General features: G+C 35.3%; 1 protein-coding gene across 1 annotated transcript in view; it reads right to left on the reverse strand.

Annotated features, from left to right (window-relative positions):
* Positions 1 to 397: 397 nt before the first annotated feature.
* Positions 398 to 22,350, reverse strand: part of LOC129947915 (mucin-2) — a 54,292-nt gene continuing 32,339 nt past the window's right edge. Inside the window, exons 4-5 of the mRNA XM_056058679.1 lie at positions 6,029 to 6,613; positions 398 to 3,433 (exon numbers count right to left, since the gene is read on the reverse strand). Of these exons, the coding sequence (XP_055914654.1) occupies positions 2,036 to 3,433; positions 6,029 to 6,613 (1,983 nt within the window). The 3' untranslated portion in view covers positions 398 to 2,035. The remainder of the gene's footprint in view (positions 3,434 to 6,028; positions 6,614 to 22,350) is intronic.

Below are 22,350 nucleotides of genomic sequence, written 5' to 3' on the forward strand. Positions count from 1 at the left end.
GTAAAGATTACTGAAATTGGAATATCAGAAGAACTGATAGTAGAAATCCATTTAAGTTTTTCCGAATCAATTCTAAAATAGCCTGCTCTTTCTCACCAACTTTTATTCTAAATGGAATTTATCAAGTCTAATGTCTTAAAACTGAATCACTCTTTATGGTTATTGAAAACTATGTTTTACTTGTCGGTATTGTCACATTTTCTGAAAATCACTGTTCACGAGTTCACTGTTTTTATATCAACAGTTAAGGAGTTCAATTACAACTTAGAAACAATAATTGAAAATAGAGATCAGACAATAAATAGCCTACGGAACCTTTATTTCCAAACTACATCACATTAGAACTCTTTTTATAGCCTTAACACCTTTCAACTCAACTTTAAAGGTATTTGGGTCTAATGGAAGAATCACAATGACAAAACTTTATAAACAGGATGAAGGAAATCCAAAAGGTTGAAACACACATCCAGTGAAGAAACTTTTTGACTGTTAGCAATGAAAAACAGTGAATCTTTCCGGTTTTTAAAATCAAACAATCTATATTTATTTGATACTCCACTTATGAGTCTCAAAATGACTGTGCAATAATTTAAGATTAATACGAGAGCAAAATGGAGAAAACCACTTCTTACATCCTTAATAGTTGCTAAGTTATGATTATTGAAGTTAGTTTTTTCGAGATACCTTAAACCCGCCTTATTCCTCTCTCGTTAAAATCAATATGCAATAACCCTTTCTTGTGATTCCTTTTAAAACCAAGACTATGAAATCTCCATTATGGGATTTAAAATAAGGAAATTCCTGTTCAAATGTTAAATTTTATTGAGCAATTTAAACTTTCATTCAAACTTACATATACGCAACTTGCCTTTCCAAAAACCCTATAAGCTTCTACTCACAAATTCAATTATTGTCCTTGTTTAACTTTTGAGTGACTGTATATATTTTACCCCATTTTACATCTGAATAATCTGTATATATCTTTGTTCTTTGGCTAGGTACATACATACCCATATATGAGGAGAAAGGATTCAAAAGGCTTGCCAAAATTGGACGTCGCCATCATCGTCATCGTTGCTAAAAGGAGTTTTATCCTTTTCCTTTTGGTGGGTGGTTTAGCGTTTTTATGTTTATTCATAATAAAATATAAACTTAAGGACGAGTATAGGGTAGATATAATATGTCCTCCCATCCGGTATTTTCATATCATAGAACGCAGAGTCCAGCTTTCCTGACGTCATGTTCTTATATTTCTCTCAAAACTCATACAGGAAAAGGATATATTTCATATTATGTTTATCCAGTTTTATACACATTCTTGTAATGTCATATGCAGTTTCCAGTTTCCGGTCGACTTGAAAAGTCTCCAAATGCCAGCCAGCGCCACCATTATATGGCGGCGGTGGAGACACAGACTAATATATGTAATATCTATGTACCTCTGGATTTTATGACTTCCTTTTAAAAAATCTTGAATCTGCGATATGAATATGTGTCCTGATGGTCTGATGGTGTACTTTGGAATTTTTATTTTGCTGTGATTTCAATTTCAATGGAAAAGTTGCATTTAAGGTTTTATTGGAATTTATTTTTGATGAAGCGATAAGAAAATGAAAGGAGAGGACTTTTAGTAATGTTGAAATAAAATAACTCAAATCGCACAGGGTGTTTCAGGGACATCGACAATTTAAATGGATTCAGCAACTTTCCAGCGAGATGTTTGAAAAGAAAAACAACGTTGACAGCCTGCTTAGACGCCATTTTGAAATTCTTATCTGTCATCATTTCGAAATCTCTCCTATCCTCCTCTGACAGCTAATACACCCTGTAACTTGCATGTCCACCTTATCTAAAGTTGCTGAAGTAGTGTTTTCTTTCTGTTGGCATTTGGTCATTATCCTGTGTCGCTTTAGTTATCTTCATTTTTTGGGGCAGCTTAATTCTTCTTGCAGACTCTTTGGGGTTTTGCTAAAATGGTGGATGGATAAAGTATACTTTTTCTTTTGTGGTTGGTTGTTTATTTTTGTTTTTAGTATTAACTACTGCCAGAGACCTCTACAGCTATAGCAGTAGTTGCATGTCCTGATGTCATGCAATTTCCATTGGCGTGTACGGGAATGTCAGCAGCAGTTGTTGTAAGCGCCGAAGTGTCTGCCACCGTTATCGTCGGTGGCACCAATGGCTTCATCACTTTTGTAGGCGTTTGAATGGGTGACTCTGTGGACGATACTATCGAGTGTGAGTCGCCATCTCCATCGCCATTTTGGTCCACGCCGTTGCCGTTGGTATTGCTGTTGCTGTTGCCGTTGCCATTGTGATGTTGGTAGTTGTCTGTTGCCGGTGGTGGAGGAGGTGGCAGGGAATCTAATTGATTCGTCTCCATTAGGATAATGTCGTTCATTTGTTTTATCTCCTCAGTGGATGGTGGATCGGGAAGGCTGATTATGCTGTCGAAGCCGTTCTCGGTGTTGGCGCTGGTGTAGTCAGCAAGATGGGTCTTTATATCCGCAACAGCCGGTTCACTGGGGCTCATCATGCTCTTCATGTTATCCATGATGGTGGGGTTTTGTGGAGTATCTTCGTTGGCCTTCTCTATCTCTGTTTCTATGTCGACGTTTTCCTCGTTCTGATGGTCGTTCTTCTCATTACCGTTGTCATGGCTTGAACCATTTGTCACTTCGTTGACAACAACTGTGTCCTGCTTCAATAGAGCGGCTGTGATTTTTGGCTTCGATTCGACAGCGCTCTCATGATGTCCATTCATATCGTGTACCTTGTCACTTGACAGCGGCGGCTGTGTTGATGGTGGCGGTGGTGGTGCTATGGACGAGTCACATTTGGGAGCTGGCGTAGGGCTCTTTTCAAGGCAATGACCATTCTCGGGATGTCCATTATCATCGTTGTGGTTCTCGGGCTGGGGATGTTTCGATTCGGCATGTGGATGTGGCGCCTTAGTCGCTGTCGGGGACGGAGTTGTATAATCTTGTTTTTCGATGGTATAGAGCTCCTGATTGCCATAGGAGTATCGTTTATTCGAGTCCACTGACGACGATGAACTCAAATCGGATTGTGAAAGACCGGTGTTGGAGTTCTTGGTAAATCTGGGACATTCTTCAAATTCATCAACTTCGTCGATTTGATGCAGATGATTTGTATCAATTTCATCACTGCCACCGTGATTGATAAGATTTTCGAGTGATGGCGGTTGATGAACTTGGACTTTTTCATGATTGGACAGAAGTGCTTCGGTGTCACTTTGGACAATTTTAACATCAGCATCAATATTGAATGGACGTTTTTCGGTGCCATCAGATACCGGACTGCCAGGCATGATTTTCGAATCAGCTCCTCTCGATACTTCGACAACGAAAACACCATCCTTTTCAGAATTGTTGTAGTGCATTTTTGTTACTCGGGTGTCACGAGAAATGTCCTTAAAATAAAAAAAGAAGAATAGGAGAATATTGATGATAATGATGGTAAATTAATATAGATACGCAGAGAAAAGTTATACGAAAATATAAAGATCAAATATTACAAAAAGACTTATTTGATAGGAAAATGAAGAAGTTTGATCATTCAAATGCAAACGATTAATAGCAGTTTAGGTTTAAATACATGAGAATAGGTTTCTTTTATGAAGCTCTTAAGAATATGTCTGCATTTTCATTTTATAGAAATTACAAAATAAGTAGATACATCAAGTTAATTAAATTAATAAAAAATATTATTATTATTAAGAAGTATATGTACAAAAAACTATTTGACATTAAATAAGGTAAGGTATTAAAACACCAGCCAAGTTGCAAGAATAAAGATAGTATTCAAGTCAATATCATGTTTTCATAAATTAACTTTTATGTGTAGGAATTGTTGAGCTTTGATTTCTATTAATATTTAACGTCTGTACTAGTGTGTACCGGTTTAAAAGAAAAAGGCATTGTTACCTCTCAATAATTCAACCTCCTGTCTAACTTAAAAGTGACAACCAATATCAATTCAAAACCCTCTATAACAAAGATCATGAACTTTAATCCACTGATTATCTTTAATCTGTCAAAATAGAAGGAAAATGGCGGGTTCAGCTTATTTTAATGTTCTTCTGTCATTTCTTATAATATTAAATTAGTTACGTTTTGATAAAGAACAAGTTTACAAAGGTAGAAATATCAATAACTTGAACTTAAATTTTGACAGGTGATTCAAGATACATCCTATCAATTGACTTTGATTTACTTAATCTGCCTTCATAATTTGACATTAACTTAAAAGTTTGAAAGTTCAACAATTCGAACTTATGTATTTGAGCAGAGTTCAAAACTCTGATTTATTGTATTTTGCGTTGACAGCTTGAATTGGTTGATATGACATTTGATAACTTTCGTCCCAAATTTCGAGATTTTCCGCTCTACATTTTGCTTAGTTTTTAAACAACAGCAGGTTTTATTATAACAATGATCCAAAACCGATCAGATCCAAAAAGTAATACAGCTCGGATCATCATATTTAAATTACATTATTTGACATTAAGAGCGTAGTTGCCTTTCGTTCATTTTAAAAATAAATGAAAATGTTAACGCGGAAACACTTTTTTTTATTGAAATAGCTGAAAGTAATACCAAACTGTACAAGACAATATGTAACCTGGTGTGAAATAGAAAAACTAATTTCTGGATCACAAAAACAAATCCAAGCGTTAAGCAGGATTTTACTTTGTATTTGTAACCCAAACAATAAGACGTTCTGATCTGGTAAATGAAACACGGCCAATGGCTCAAACAGCTTTTTTTATGCAGGGAATTAAAATCACACGGGGTCTTTTGGGAGTACAATGTGAAACAATAAAGGTACAAATAATCGTCACCTGGCATCACTGACATTGTAATTCTTTAAAATTCTACATGCCTTAAACTCTGAACCTATCTGCCAAATCAACTCTTCGAACCAGGTTTATCAACCCAGATAATAAGCTCCTCGAGTGTATTCAGTGGTTGATTCAGCGTCATTTCAACTGAACGCAGGCTTACAAGGAGTCGGAGTAATCTTCAAGCTTCAAGACTACATATAAACTAAGTAATATAGTGCAACTTATGATCAATTTGTTGTATTAAAGTGTTCCGCTTGTTGTAGCTGCATTGAATTGTCTTTAATACATACAATTTAAGTCAATTACATTCATTTTGACACCATTTTTATTTTAACAGTTTCTTTTCTTTGACAGATTTGTGGTTAAAGTTCAAAGTGTTTGCCTAGCCCTTAGACGTCTTTTATCTCCTGTAAAGACTTAACTAGATCAAATATCAAAAAATGCAAACGTGAAAACATCTTTTGCCTTTTACTAACACACAGGGAATTTCTACTTCTCATCTCTAGAAAATAGAAGTGAAACAGTCTTAGCTTTCACTTTTTCAAAACACCAATAAATCTAAATAAAGTTGAGACAATTGAAGTATAGATGTCTATGAGATCTAATATTTTAAGTGAACACGCCTTTTTTTGACAGATACTGACATATAATTTTAAAGTGCTAAACACAATCTTTGTACGCTTTTTCAGATATAGATGTCGCAACCATATGCGTGTATTTTTTATTTCTTCCACTTTTTGAGTCTATTTTTCTTAATCAATCTTATATTAAGACGATAAGAAACAAATATTGTATTTAATAGTCAACTTTTTAAAATTTTGTTACATTAAAAAAAGAGAGAAAAATAGATTATAGCACATCAAAGATTTTTATATATATTTACATACATCATTAGTAGCGAGAAATAAAACAAAAAACAAAAGAGACATTTCAAAACAGATTTACAACATTGAGATTATTTTGAAAAACCGATTCCAAGCATCCTTTATAAAGAAAAATTTGTATTATGTACAAGACCACATCAGCTAAAAAAGCACCCTCAGGGTTTTTCTTCGAAACATCATACAACAAAAATATTTTACATCACAACACATCACATCACAATACAAACACAAACACATCACAATTCACAACACAACACAAGCACAACACTCAACTTACATTTCGCTCTTCAGTCTCAACAATGAGGTGATTATTTTTAAGGGTCATCGTGGTAATTGAACCATTTGCCCCAGAATAATTACAATGCATTGTTCCAGAATTCGAACCACTGGTGGCGCTGGCGCTAGCGTTGGCGTTGGCTGTGGAGGCGGAGCCCAAGCCCAAGCCCGAGCCAGAGCTGGCTTTAGCTGTGGCTGTGGCAGATGCAGAAGTAGAAGCAGAAGAAGCACCAGCAGCAGTAACAGCAGCGTTGGTGGTGGTGGTTGCAGATTGTGGTGGAATATTTGATGATACCATTTGTTGTGGTCGAGGACGAGGAGAATCAAAGTTGCAACAATTATGTATGGTTAGTGTAGAATTTTCTTCTTGGACATCGCCGGAATTATAAGCTTTAATTTCACCTAAGTCCATTGTATCGGATGCTGCCCTACTATTTGAATTGCTATTATTACAACAATTGCTACGACCATCACCATCACCATCGCTGGCATAAGCATTGCCGTTTGTAGCCTCATTAGAATCAGTGCAAATTTCAAGACTTGGAGTATTTGTTGTGGCGCCAAATGCAAGTGAGGATGCTCGCAACTGAAATTGCAGAGAAGAAGAAGAAAAAAAAGTAGAAGAAGAGAAAAGAAATTGGATACATCATCACGGGTATGAAAACTTCTGGCCATCATGGAGAATTTCAAATTTTGAAGACCAATAATAATTAAAAAATGAAAAGTTCTTTCTTATTGAAAAAATGATTTACTTTCAATTTGGAGATACACAAAAGAGGATACAGAAAATTACATTTATTAAATTATATGCCAAAGAGATATTAAGAAACTCAAGTTGTGATTTATCTTCGTTTGATAAGAATGATTGTAAAGATAAGATTTTTCTTTATTTTTGAAATTTGAAATCAGTCAGAAAAATTAAAACTATTTGCTCTTATAAATAATTTTTCATACTATTCCAATATTTGAATTATTTGCTAACTACTGAAATATTAAAATTTCCTTCACTTAAAAATGCTGAATCTGAACACGTCTAAAAAGTGCAAGTTCGTACAAAAATGAAACAAACAAACCTTTTTATAAAGAAACGGGTCTACTGACATCAAATGTCAGAAATCCAGAAGTCATTATGGGTTTAGAAAATTACTACAAATTAAAGTAGCCATTTTGTGATTTAAATTATTGTAAATTGATAAGAAGCAGGATAATCGTTTAAATTTAACAAAATCACTTACATATGTAAAAAGAAATAGTTAAAATCTTTTGTTTTTCAGAATTTCTCTGTTTTTATTTGGGAATTTAAAACAAACAATGTCAGGCAATTTCAACTTGACTTTGGCCTAAATAGTATAATAAAATCAGAGAAATTCAGAATCGGGACGAAGAGAACATATCGACACTTCAAGGATTAACTCTAAAGATTCCATTTATTGAATTCACCTTAAGGTTGGAAATTCAAATTTTGCAACCACCAACTATTTGACCTTAAAAAGAGAACAATAAATTGTTTTCCAATCATTTGGTTCTTCCAAGCATTTGAGACTTCATGCATTTACTTGAGGCCTTTGCATTTATTTGAAGTCTGTGCATTCACTTGAAGTCCTTGCATTTTTTTGAAGTCTTTGTATTCACTTAAAGCCCTCGCATTCTTTTGTAATCTAAAGTGAAATTTAAGTACACACTTTCGAAGTTTTGATTTTAATCTCGTGGTGTATCGTATGACATAGAAAATCGGTGTCTAACTCCGAATGTTGTTGTGTATGGTCCACTTTAGACTATTTTGTGAAGTGAAATTTCACTTAAGAATGAATCGACTTCAAGTCGATCAAAAAAATACATGAATTCTCAGATGATTTTAATCAATTGATTGCAGTTAAATGATAGGAGAGTAAGTCATTGTAGTCTTTTAAAAGTCAAATGATTGGTGATTGCAAAATTTAAAGTCCCAATCTCTTAATGAAATCAATGAATGCAATCTTAAAGTTGGTTTACAATGATTGCATTCTTAAGCCATTGCATTTTTTAACAAGCCTTCGATTGGGTCAACGTTCTTCTGAAATGCATCATACAGGTTCAAGTGACATAAGAGACTTCTAGTATCTGATTGGCCAGCTGCCAAAAAATTGACTTCTACTTAAGGCAACTTATTTAAAGGTTTTGTAGAAAGTTAGTCAAGAAAAATCTGTTAATTTGTACTTTGTACAAAGCTACTCTCAGTAATTCATTCGAAATTACATTAATCTCAGCTTACTTTTCGATTCATGTTTTCTTTAATTTGTAAAATATAATTAGTCTTTTTTTTTTAAAACTTCAAACAGTAAAATACTTCTTTTATAATAAATATTGGTCTTTTTCTTTTCTCTGGATCTCGGAACATTCTTAGGTTATAGGCACATGATTCAATTGAAGAAAAATTAATTTTTGAGTCTGAAAATATTTTTCACTGCATTTCCGAGATCGTTTTTGATTTGAGACGAAAAAAATAGGAAAATGATCATTCGGTTTTTAAGCTTCCATTATTTGATGGTTCGAATTTCAACAACTGGAAATATCGTGTGGGTATTTTGTTGGACGAGAAAGTTCTACGAAAACATATTGAGGAAGATTTAGAAGAAATTCTTGCGAAGATTAAGCCTGCTAACCAAGACGGTGTAAAGTTAGAAGAGAAGAAGTGTATTTCAATTTTGGTCCAGACTATTCATGACGGACAATTGGAATATGTGAAGGAGAAGAAGACTGCCAATGAGATGTTCGACACATTGTGTGGTATTTTTGAACGAAAAAGCATTTCGAGCCAGTTACTACTCCGTAAAAAGCTTCTGATGATGAAGTACAATGAATGTGAAGACATCATTGAACATTTTCTTCGATTCGATAGGAAGGTTCGTCAGCTGAAATCAACCGGAGTTAAGATGGAAGAGCTTGATGTTGTTGTCCATTTGTTGCTTACTTTGAAAGCAAGCTATGACAATTTAGTAACTGCACTAGAGACAAGACTCGGTTGATAGACGAATACAACAAGACTAATGGTTGTGCATCGGCAAGGTCTAATGAGCCCGGTGCAATGAGTGTCAAGCCTAAGAAGAAGATGGATGTATTAAGCCCGGACATATCAGATCCAAATGTTTGTCCAAGCTGAAGGAAAAGAAGGACTCAGAGAGTTCAAGCAAAGCTTTCAGAAAGAAGGACTCTACAATGTGTGCAGTTGTTGACAAAGCAAGTGAAAAAGAGCATGCAGCGCAAACTGTACAATCGTTGAATGATAAAGTGAAGTTTGTTTTGGATTCTGGTGCTACCCAGCACATGGTCAACAAAAAAGATTATTTCAACGTTTTGAAGAACATCGAGGAAATTAAAATTTCAGTTGCCAAGAAAAACGAAAGCATATCAGCATCTGAAATTGGTGGCATTTCTGTTTAAACGTTTCATAATGGTGATTTCACACCAAAGACTATGAAGAACATTTTATTTGTAAGAGATCTAAAATGCAACTTGATGCCTATCCGAAGTCTGACAGAAAGGGGTTACCGTATAGTTTTTGAAGACTACAAGGCATATGCATCGATCGATGGAACACCTACATATGTTTGAAGCAAGTACCAGAGGCAAGCTGTGCGAAGTAGATTTGCATGTTGAACAAAATAAATTCGTTGGCATCTCAGGAGAAAAAATGATTCACAATCTTAGTGGCATTACAGATTAGCATATTTGATGGAAGGTGGTCAGTCATCAGATGGCTAAAGGTTTGGAAGAAGTGAATGTTGAAACTGAATTAACATTCTGCGAATCTTGTGTGTTTTGGAAAACAAACACGTTCATCGTTTCCAAGGAACAAAAATACTAGATCCAATCGCATTTTGGAACTGATTCAAAGTGATGTCTGTGGTCCTATGGCAACGTTGGCCTATGTTGGAAGCAGATATTTTGTGTCATTAACTGACGACTATTCCAGAGCTTCAATGATAGTCTGCACTCAATGAAAAAGTGAAGTCCTTAACAAGTTCAAAAAATTCGTAGCCATAACTGAAGCACTACATTGCAAGAAAGTTGCGAAGCTGAGAGTTGACAACGGTGGAAAATATACTTTAAATGAGTTTAGACAGTTCTGAAAGTCAAAGGGTATTCAAATGATGCTTACTGCTCCCTACAATCCAGAGATGAACTCCGTGTCTGAGCGATTGAATAGAACACTTCAAGAAAAAGCTACAACTATGCTGGTGGCAAGTGGTTTGGATCATAAATTCTGGAACGAAGCGATTCTTGCAGCAAATTATATTAAGGATCGATCGCTACCGAGTGCTGTTGGAAAGCAATTTATGAAGCAGACACCGCTTGAGATTTGGTTCGGAAGATAACCAGATCTGTCCCATTTAAGAATTTTCGGTTCAGAATGCTTTAATTTCGTACCAAAAGATAAGCGATCGAAATTTGAAGGTAAGTCGAACAAATGTCTTATGCTTGGGTATGCTTCATCGATCGGTTTATCCCGGAAACATAACGTTAGATAAAGATTCCGTGTTGAGAAGGCCGAAGATAACAGAAATACCGACTTCAGAGGCCGAACGATTTGGTGAGAACAAAATGATGAAACTCTGGAAAATCTACCTGTTGACGGCGGCGATGGAATATTCCACCGCTCTGATTTGGATTGGGCTAGTAACCGCATTGAAAGAATCCACGATGTCGAAGAAAACGGCATCGGTAACAACAGTACCAGCCGAAGCGAAAATAGTAATGAATACCTCGAATGTTCAAATAAGAAGCGAATGTACGCGAAGACAACCTGAGCGACTTGGTTTTTGCACTTATTCAGCTGAATCAGGCAACTTTGCTCTTAGTGCCGAAGAGTACGTCGAAGATGACCCAAGATCAAGAACCATTACTGAGGAAAAAGCAAGAGAAGATTGGACAGAATGGGAAAATGCCTAGTCAACTGAAAGCTAAACTTTATTGCTTTATGATTAATTTATTTTCTGCACAATTCCATTTAATGTTTCGTGTAAAAAAATTCAATGTAAAATTAGAAATAAATAAGCAATATTTCTTTACAATTCAAAATACAAATCGTGATATACTTGTAGTTTGCCTAAGGAGTGTTTTGTAGACACTTATATTTTTAATAGTTTATGTACGATGAACTGAAGGCAGAGGTTACTGAAGTTAAATTTCCCTGTTTGAAATGTATGACACTTGAAAAACTAACTGGCTGATTTCGTTAATATGTACGTTCAAAGAATGCAGTTTACAGCAAATCAATTCCCTTATGTTGTCTGAAGCTGCCAATTAATGCGTATGAAATTTTTGAGGACGAACAAGACGAAATCAGAAATGTCAAATCGGCGTTCTGTCTTGACAAAAAATTGAGAAAAAGGAAATCACTAAGGAACTAAACTCTAATTGATTGCTGACCCTGACGAAACGGCACAACACGACTCGACTAGTTCTAACCCTAAGATTACTGGCTTTTAGCAAGAATTTCAAATCTTAAAAGTTTAATTTTCAAATTTAGAAAAGCTTACTGTCATCTAAATAATAGTTTCCAACGATGCGTGGTCATTGCCGTCAGTACCAAAAACGCGTCAACGCATTCCATTAGCATTGGTTGAGCTGTCACGATGAATTGACATTGTGGTATTTTAAAAACTTTGTCAACGTGAGTATCAAAGTACCTGACAGAATTTTCCAATAATAATTAAAGTAGGTGATACCCTAGTGATATAGTTTTTGACGTCATTTCTACTTGACAGTGTAATAGTACCTTAAGACTTGGTGTTATTTTTTGATGTGTTGCAGTGAATTTGTAAATTATTTTCTTAAGTAACAGCTAAACAAGTCTGAAGAAAATAACAAAGTGCGTTAACAGCCTTATGAAAACCATTTGATCTCCGAATTTTTAATCAAAAAATCAACTGATGACCTTTATAAGCTTTTTCTTAATGAAATTAAGCAAAGTATTTAATTAAATATCAAGTTTATTTAAAGTACGTCATCCCCTACAAAACATCCTGAAATACCCTCTTTCACCATGACATTTAGAAAGAATTCTTAAAATAAAGGTTGACCAAGCTGAAAAAAGTCGATATAGGATAGGTAAGTAAATGTCATCCATTTTTCCTATATCAATGGTATCCTTGTTGCGCTCGATATAAATAACCTTTGGCCAATGTGTACACTTGAAAAACTCGCATTCTGTGTGGATACCGTTTTATACAAAACACATCTACCCTTTATATCTACCTTACCCATAGAATTCAAACCATCTACATCTCCACTCCATTTATACCGATATATTCAGAACATTGTCGAAAAACCAATATTTACGTGCAATTCTTTCTTTTTTTTTGCAACAACGCGAAAAAATCAACGACCGAAATTCGAAGGGAATGTCGATATTTTTTTTCCTCCACTCTTTTCCACTGATAACCGAAGGGAAACAAGGGAAAAAATGAATACATAAATTCTGAAACACTAGTGCATGTTCTCTATATCTGTGCTCTATACCTGTATTCTGTACTGTATTTTTAAGGACGAAATCGAGAGCGAAACATTGAGGATGAGAACAAAAATTTCAAAAGCGGGCCAAAATAATAAAAAACTGCAAATTCAGATTCGATTCATGAACTCAATTGATGCGCACTGTTGCCCATCAAAAATGATGTCACGTTGCGTGGCATGGAACTCCTTTTTTTCGATTATATTGGAGGGTTCGAGTAAAGTTCCGTGTTCGTTTATGTTCATGTGCTGAATAACTCAGGGCCGTAGATTTAGAGAACTTCAACAGAAATGAGTTTTGGATAACATATTCAAAACGCTGCAGTGATGTTGTATAAAAAAAAGTTTTTTTACATTTTGGTTTGTTTAAAAAAAACATCACTTTCTCAAAGCGTTCACTGTTCGTAGAGCTGGATCAGAACAGTTTTCGCCTCGTAACGTGAAACCTATACAATAAAAAGGTGCTTTATTTTTCATGCGGTCTGGCTCCTTGTTGCGCGAGTCCGCGTTACACAGACTCCGTACTGAGATCGACGACCACGATGCTCCTATTCATTGGTCTTAAGCACCTTGCACATGAGCTACGAACTACGAACTGCGAACTGTGGATGATCGCATATTTTGACTTTTCCTCCACAAGAGCTTTATTTCTATTCGCAGACAGCGACGAATAATCAATTTATAATTATTACACTCTTCAACAAACAAAACAAGAGTGGTATAATTTTGAGGTTAAGTTGAGCGCGAACAATGTATTCGTTGCAGTGTGGATGGCATGTGGAACGCGAATAGAGTTTGACAGTTCGTAGCAACCACACTGCAATTCGTTACTAAAAAATTGTCTTGTTTTAGAGAACAAAATGCAAATTTTATTATCCTTACATAAGTGTCAATTGGTTTCTTGTGATTTAAATGTGTTTTTGTTTGAAATTGACTTTTTGAAATGTGTAAAATCACGTTTGTTCGTCCATTCGTTCCAAATTTAGAAAAGCACGTTCATTCGTTGTTCGCTCTCATGTACAAGGGCCTTTAAAGTTGACTCAACTATTTGAGCCACAAAGTTATTGAACTGTTAAACTCAAACTTAAATTAACTTAACAATGATTGATCTTTGGCCCCATCGGTAGCATGAAAGAAAAAAAATCCAGTTATTCCATAAAATGGCGAAGGAACTCCAGAGTTTATATCTGAGTTTAATTTTAATTGATTCATATAGTTCTAATAAAATTCTCAGACCCTTGGTTCCACCCTGAGGAAATCAATCAATTTAATCCTTATCCTCCATCTCCACCAATGTAGTGTTATAATTGTAGAGACTAGACATAGGTTTTGGGAAATTTCAAAAGAATGAACGCATTCAGTAACAAAGAAAACTAATTGAGAAGTTGCGTGGGTTCTTTTTCTTAAACAAGTTTTGTTTTTTCCAATTCATAAAAAAAATCAGCTGAAGTCAAATCTTGTCTAACAGTTTTTCAATTACTTCAGAGTTTTTTAAGTAAGCTTCTTAACAGATTTCTTAACAGTAAATTTATAAACTACAAAACTTTGTCGTTTAGTTCCTTAGGAACTAGAAATTCATTAGACTTATATGAGTCTTTATTTAGTTTGAAGGGGTTTCAAGTTTTAAACGGAAGCTCTTGTTCAAATTTGCTGAACATTTGCTTTGTCTGACAGCTTAATAGCTGCAAAAAAGTCGACAGACAAAAAACATTTTTTTGGAGGGATTCTCAATGGTTATTATAAGGCTGTGTAAGCCACTTCCGTACCCGTGGCATGATGGTTAGTGCGTTGGACTGTCTTGCACGGGGTCTTCGGTTCAATCCCTCCCTCTTGCGAGGAATTGACAATTCCTTCAAGAGTAATTCTTGTCATAAAAAAGTGCTTTCTCAAATTAGCCGTTCGAATTCGGCCTAAAATTGTAGGTCCCTTCCATTCCTGAAAACAGTACTCGCACACAGAAATGGTTACGAGTTGTAAGTCACTAGGCCCTGGTTCACAACGGACTGTTGCGCCACCCAATTGATTGATTTATAAGCCACTTCCGCAATAAATTTAATGTTTTCGATTTCAAAACTCATATTTTCTTTATTGTCTGAAAAAATAACAGTTGCTAAGGACAGAAATGCCATTTTAGAATTGTCATATTGGAAGTGTCATTCAAAGCAACCTCTAGGTAGCCCTAGCGTAGCGCAGACGAAGTCGAAACTGAAGCGTGTTATTGTTTCAGCCATAAAGATTATCCATCATGACAAGTAAGAACGTGGAAATAATAAACCCTTTCTATTAAAATGGGTTATCTCTGACAGCAAGTATAAACTCTTTTCGAACTTTTAATGGTCGTCCTTTTAAATCGACAATTCAATGTTTCGTGACCCTTGTTTGAGTTTGAACAATTAGCCTACAATTTGTACATCAACGAAACGTAAATTCTGCCAAAAACATCGCAGCGTGTCGTGAGTTCGACAGTCGAATTTCGGAGCAGTTAGAAAAAGATGCCACTTTTGGTCAAACAAGCATTTTTAGCAGTTAGTCTCATTTGTGGATAAATGGGTTTAAGAAAAAGCAAAATTTTTGGATTTGGGACGATGCATCCAAATAAAGTATTTGGTTGGTGTGGATTTTATGCTGAAAGTGTAATCAGTCCATACTTCTTCGCAAATGATACTGGCTAGGTCGTTACCGTCAACGACGACGCTATAAATCGATAATCAGGATCACCAACTTCTTGTGGCTTGAAGTGGATGATATGGGTGCCTAAGACACATAGTTTCACTAGTATGGCGGTCCATGATACACAGCACAAATCAAAATCGATATTCTGCTCGAGTGATGGCTTAATTGTTAAGAGTCACAGGTCTATGCGAATAAGCTGCAAGCCATCGTTGCCTTCAAAGACAACAGAAAGTCAAAGTATTCCAAATTTTGACTTTATGACCAGCCTAACCAGCCTATTTAAAAATAGTATAGTTCACACATTTTGTCATTGATAGGGCTCTAAAATAAAGGTAAGACCTAATTGATATTACATATACTATAACCTCTTATATGTGATTTTAAAAATGTTCAAAAGCAAGTTCTCAGAAACCTGACTTCAGCCGTCAAAAGCCTTTGGAAAAGGTCACTTTGATCCCACGAAACAAAACCTTGTCGACCAGTATAATTATTTTTAGTTTATAATAAACTGTTTCTGATTTCTTTACAACTTTAAGCCTTGAAATGATACCTGATAGAAGGAAAACAATCTTCAACTTTTGACTTTTAACCTTAACTTTGATAGCAACTCTAGGAAGAGTGAAAAAATGCTTTTAGAGGTCTAGAAGCATCATATGATTTAATTTTGTTTGCTTATAGTTTTCGTATACCACTTAAAGGGTTATTTGGCCAAGTTACACTTTGAAGGGAGATACGAACCGCTTTCAAAAATTGTGGAAGAAAAGAATAACTTCTACACTCCTGACCAAACTTCAAGTTCAAAGCTCTTAAGCTACATAATCTTGATCTTCCCAACAAAAACAAGGGAACGGGCCTGTAATGAAATCTCATCGTCATCATCATCTCACTCTCCATACACCACCTACCACCCTATGCTTATTGCTCCCTTTCTTTTACTCTTAGCCATAACCAATTCGAGCCAGAGACTGACTGATAAAGGCATAGAAAACCTTATTTCCTGAAATTTCCCTCATCGCCTTTATTTTTGTTTTTTCTGTGAGTTTTATTGTGAACGTGGCTAGCAGAGCAGATTTTTTTTTTCTTTCGATTTCGGCAGCGATACGGTTAACGGTAAAAAGGTGCTCGTGCTCGGGTAAAAGATGGAGAGTGAGTAGCTTCCGTTTTGGTGCGGGAATTTTTATCTTACGATATCCCACGAAACGAAATATGGACCAATTTCCTTCATTCGTTTCGTTTTGTTTCTTTTTTCTTGTCTGTTTTTATTTTTTGTTCCCTTTCTCCACTCATCCTGATAGATAATTTCATTTATGAGTAAATATTATTTCAACACTTCAGGAATACAAAAAAAAAAAAAAAAAAACAAAAATAACAAGAAAAGAAATCCTGATATCGTCCTGTGTAAAACATCCTGGATGGTTGGCGTGTTGTTTTATCAAGGCGTTTATGTTTTCATTTTTTGTTTTGCGTTTTGTTATTATTATTATGTTTTTCTTCGTTGTTCCTTTTTTGTTGTTGTTGTTGTATTCAGGTTAACAGACCGTTTTGTGCGTGTTCAGGTTTAAGTTGTTAGTTATTAGATACTTTAACATAGAAGTAACGATTTGCTCGAGGATAATTGGAAAGTTTATCATAATTTTAGTACCTACAACAACAACAACATCAACAAAAAGAAAAGAAAAAGAAAAACGGTTTGAAAAGTTGTTTCTTTTTGTTTCTATGGATGTTTATGATTAGTAATAAGTTGAGAATAAGGTAAGTAAAGTATCTATCTATACCTACCTTCTTTGAAACGTGATTCAGGTAGAAAATACAAAAATTGACTGCGTATAGTGGCTTCGTAAGACTTATTCCAATAGGTATCTATTTACCCGTACAAAATTAACCCATATAGCTTTTAAAGGGATACCAATTGGTGAAAGGTTTAAAACCATGTTGAAACATTTATTTTGAGAATATATAAAGAGGGTTTTTGTAGATTTTGAAATAACTTGATTTTTTTTTTAATTTTTAAATCTTGTTGACTAAAAGTTTAACAGTGCGCGTAGTCCGCTTTAGTTTTTACATTTCAAATAAATTTTAAAATTGCTCAAAAATAAGTGTTTCCAATTTTGTATCAATTTTGATGTTGTTCTTAATTTTGTATGTCTTGATATTAGATAAAATTATTATTATTATAGTAATGTTATATTCATGGATTTAGGGCGAATTTTCTCTATACTGATTAAAATAAACTAGCAGTCTTGGCATTAAGTGAAACCCAAGTAGATGAGACTTTTGATCCTGCTGATTTTAATATTCATCAGTCATGGGTATAACTTAGCCCCTTTAGTCTTCTTACACCATGGCATCGCCGTTTATATCAAGAATAATGCTTATTAACTTTTACTTCTTACTACTTTTAGTTCAGATTATCCATAAAAAAGAACTTGATTTAATGTTGTTTCTCATACAGAACTCCAAATCTGGAGAGAGTATTAAGCTCTTGTGAAGTTGATGCTCTGTTTGACTCCATCCAACGAATTCTTTATTCATATCCTTGCACTGAAATTGTTGGACAACACCAAAACAAGTGTATTCTCAGATTTTCGCTAAGTTAGACCAAATTACTCAGCTGGTTAACGAGTCCAAACGAATATCAGACGGTAATAATAGAGCAGAAAAAATTATTTTTCTTGTTAAGTACACTATCATTGTTCTTCTTCTTCTAGGCACATCTAATAACTGTGTTATGCCTGCTAATTTCTCGATCTAAAAGCCTCCAGCTTAAGAAATATGTCAGAGACCCAATACTTTGGCTTTTGTAGTAATGGATCCACTGTTGATCTGATAGTTCTTGTCACCGAAAAGTGGACAAAATCTTAACTTGTTTTGAAGAAACCAACTTTCTGACGAATCCTTCCTTCGGTTTATAAGAAATTGCAATTTGGACTGGCAGATGCTTTCAAGTCTGAGAAATACAAAATAAATACAAGTGTGCCATAGAGCTCTGTTCTGTCTTAGACGCACTCTTTATAATTTTTACGCACTCCTTCTTCATTGATAATAAAACCCTCAGATTTTTAGATTCACAACCCAGCTCTTCGGATGGTGATAACAATCAACACCAATTGACCTGAATCTATTTAGGAAACCAATGTTAAATAAAGATTGTATATCAATTGCTGAAGAATAGTTGGCTTTCAAAAAACACCCGGGCTAAGATCAACGAAAGGTAACAACTGAAAGCTTGAGCAGCTACTAAGCTCAAGAAGAGAAACATACCACTTGAAGATGATCAACCCTTTGTCTTAAGAAGCAGAAAAGACTGAAAATAGGAACGGCAAACAGAACTCTATACAACCAAAGGGTCATTCCCGGTCGTTCGGACCTCATACCAGTGAAAGATATAAATATTGTCCTTATATCAAGTCTTCAACAGCAACGTGTAAATGATATCTCCTGAGTTGGCTGATGTAGAAATTAAAGTCTACATACCGCACGCATGCATGGAAAAGATCAGTTCCACAATAGTACTTACTTATTTAAGGTGACGCTATAGTCCGGGGAGTACCTGGGCCTCAACTAACATGCGTCTCCAGCCAGCTCAGTCCCTAGCTAGCTGTCTCCAGTTTCGCACGACAAGTTGGTTGGATTGGATTCGAAGACCTTCCGGGCTGGAGCTTTGATGTCCATTCACTCTACATGACCTTGCCATCTAAGCCGTTGGACTAGGTCAGTGTCGCTGTACAACCCGTACAGTTCGTCGTTATATCTTCTCCTCCATTCTCCATCTATGCGGACGGGACCAAAAATCACCCAAAGAATTTTTCTCTCGTAGCATTCTAAGACGCTCTCATCTTTCTTTGACAGGGTTTAGGCACCAGGCCTCAGCGCCATAAATGAGAACTGGGATGATGAGTATCATATAGATGGTGATTTTAGATGCTCGAGAGAGGGCTTTACTTCTAAATTGCCTTCTAAGTCCAGGTCTCTGAATGCTTCCCAGAACATTGAAAAGAGAAAATGATTTCCAAGCTAACAAAGTAAGGGTATTGATGAAACGCACAAATTATAGACCGATAGTATTTTTGCCTAAAGTCGCCAAAATAGTACATCAGTTCATCAAAAGAGTTTGAATTCCACACAAAGTCAGACAAAGCTGCCTAATGTCACCAATTCTGATTACTTGAGTAAGCGATGTGATGCGGACAGCTTTAAAATGAAATGGAGGGAGGACAATTTACCTTAAATCTAATATATCCAGTTATAGAACTTCTCAGCCGTAATACTCTCTGATAATTATTGCTCAACAACCAGCAAAGAAAGAAGTGAGTTTCTAGTATCTTGGAAGTTTGCCTCCATTTAAGGTGGACCCGAACAATATATCTTCAAGGGTATCGTAAAGTCTGCACATAGGATAATGTCAACAAAGTTACATTACAACGATACTCAAACTTTTAGTTAATATTGTTAAACGGATGCAGTACCTAGCTCACTCTATTTCCAACGAAGAACTGCACCGGAAAACTATTCAAAAACCCATTGACACTATAGAAGTGGTTTGGACATACACTTCGAGAAGGTATTACAGTGACATCCACTCACTCAGGAGGGCAGAAGATTAGGAAGACCTTGAGTTCTGTAAAAGCTTGCTCAAACATAGGTATAGCTGGAAACCTCATGTGAAAGCGCGTAGGAGTAATCAAGGCTATATTTCCTTCAAGGGAACACCCACGGGCCTTGCATGAGGACCTGACGACGTAAAATTTGTAATTCAATTATTAAAACTTATTTTTATAGATTTCAGCTCCATCAAGGCCTTAAACCTTCTTTTTATAAGTTTTTTTTTAAGTTTGTATACTTATTTGGTGTCCGAACAAAGTTAAACTATCCACTATCATAACCAATTTTGTTTTATTTTACTTAAACTTTTTAAATTCAGCTCTGTTTTCTAGTATTATTAAAAATTCATATTGTAAGATTACGAAATTGGAAAAAAAAACCTAAATTCAGGAAATCGATTTCCTGGCCAGGGTCTACAAACAATGGCCGAATTCAAATACTATATAAACTGTTAATCAGAATAAATCAAGAAGAGTAGCTACTCCTTTAAAACTAGAAACAAGTTCTTGAGACTCATTCAAAGCCCCTTTTAATACAAAATAATTAAACGCCCAGAATTTGAATTTGAAAATACAAAGTTTTGCATTAAGCATGAAACAAAATAAGTCAAGTATATGAAAGCGTATATAGCAGTTTGTTTTGCGCGTTTCCTGCATTTTTAAATTCTCAAACTTTACAAATTTACTATTCACATTTTATGAATACAATTTCAACTTGGTGAAGTTGATTAAAAACTTTAATTAAAACTTGTAGACAGTTCTACAAAACAAAAATCACTTTTTTGAGTGATCATTTTTTCTATGCTTGCATTTTTGTTCCCATTCCATATTAAGTAGGTATAGAGGTAGGGCTTGACAAAACGGTGTACTCTACGTCGTTGTCGTTCTCATCGTTGTTGAGCTGTTAAACACTCAGTATTCTACATAATGTTATTTGAAAGCTGATTTCATTGGCGTTTCTTTTTCCTGCTTCGCTTTTTTTTTTGTTTTTTTTTTTTTTAATATGAACTTAGGTCCTTACACTTTTTCCTGCATATTGTTCGTGTAACTTTTTTTTCCAGGGAATTAATTTAGTGCAAAGTCCTGTTTTCTGGTTTCTATAGGAACGAGATGCACGCTGCTGTACAAAGGACAATCTGTCGGGAAACTTAATTAACATTTGCAATAAGTTTTCTGATGAGCTTTTTGTATATAAGCAATTCACAGAAAGCATTGAGACGGAGGAGGAAAGGAAGCGGGAAAGAGCACGTATTTTCCCAAATCCGATTACATTCACCGTTAGTTCATCTACTGGAGAGGTACACCCCATTCTGCAGGAAATGGATGCAAGCGACACAAAAGGATTTTAATTACCACTTCTGTTTGGGCTTGTTTTCTTCTGGAACGTTCGCTTAGACGATTGTCATCAGGACTATTGGCCAGTACTGCCGGTCGGCGTTTAAAAGTCTTCTGTGGTCGATCATCTAATTTAAAACACCACTGCCTCCTTGCAAAATACGCTCGAAAAGGACTCCTTGTTCCTCATGAGCACACCAGCAACAATCTAAGTGCAAAACTTCACCCATAGTCCACTTGTAAGTCCTGTGTGCAGTGTCCTGTTCAGTGCAGTGTATGTGCGCCTTTTGGTGTTTCTATTGTTTTAAAATTAAATGTGTGCTAGAGTGCAAACGGCCACTTAAAGGATTAGCTAAACCTTCAAATGCAATTAAATACTCAGATGTTCGTATTTGCTTCCATAGGGAGGGAAAGGATTCAAAACATTTACACTTATCGCTTTGATAAACATCCTTTTTTTTACTATATTGGAATCCAGTACAGGTCATTAAAATTTGTTTTGGTTTTATTCAAAATAAACGTGTTGTCTCATTAGACCGAAAGGATTTGCTTTTGCCAACTGAGTAGCTGGTTTATATGTGTTTCGCATTTAATGCCAACATCCGGACAAATTTGTCCTGGTCCATTAGATGTGACACATATTATGCACAACACATATCCTGTTTGTGTTTTTATATAGATGTATATTATTTTTCAAATGAAAGGAGGATCCATAAGGACGACCTGGGTTCGGCGTTGGGCGCCATTTCTATCGAGAGAGAGAGAGAGAAAGAGTGGAAAAGCAATTCGAGAATTATATCATTTTAAATGACATACAAAATTTATTGCTCTGAACAAACATTACTGGCAAATGTCCTTGCAGGCAATAACATAAATTTAACGTCCCCGTAAATTTCACGGCACAAGAATGAGGAGACTCTTTCTCTTGCTTCTGTTGCTGCTGCTGCTACCGCTGACGATGGGACAAGGCAAGGTTATATGAGAGAAGGTTTTAATATTTTATTTTTGTAAATAAAAATGGAAAATTTATTTTCTGTTCGGTGTTTGTCATTGTGAATTGATTTTTTTAACAGTTCTGTCGATATAGAGCTCTATATATGAGTTTAAACGTTAAAAAGGTGGTTTTTATATATTTGAAAGGAACATGTTATAGAAATGTAGTGGTTTTTCTTTTTGTTGCTTTTTGAAACGTGCCTCAATTATTCTATATCAATCTATAAAC

This window comes from Eupeodes corollae, chromosome 2, assembly GCF_945859685.1.
Source record: "Eupeodes corollae chromosome 2, idEupCoro1.1, whole genome shotgun sequence".
In the NCBI taxonomy this organism is placed as follows: domain Eukaryota; kingdom Metazoa; phylum Arthropoda; class Insecta; order Diptera; family Syrphidae; genus Eupeodes; species Eupeodes corollae.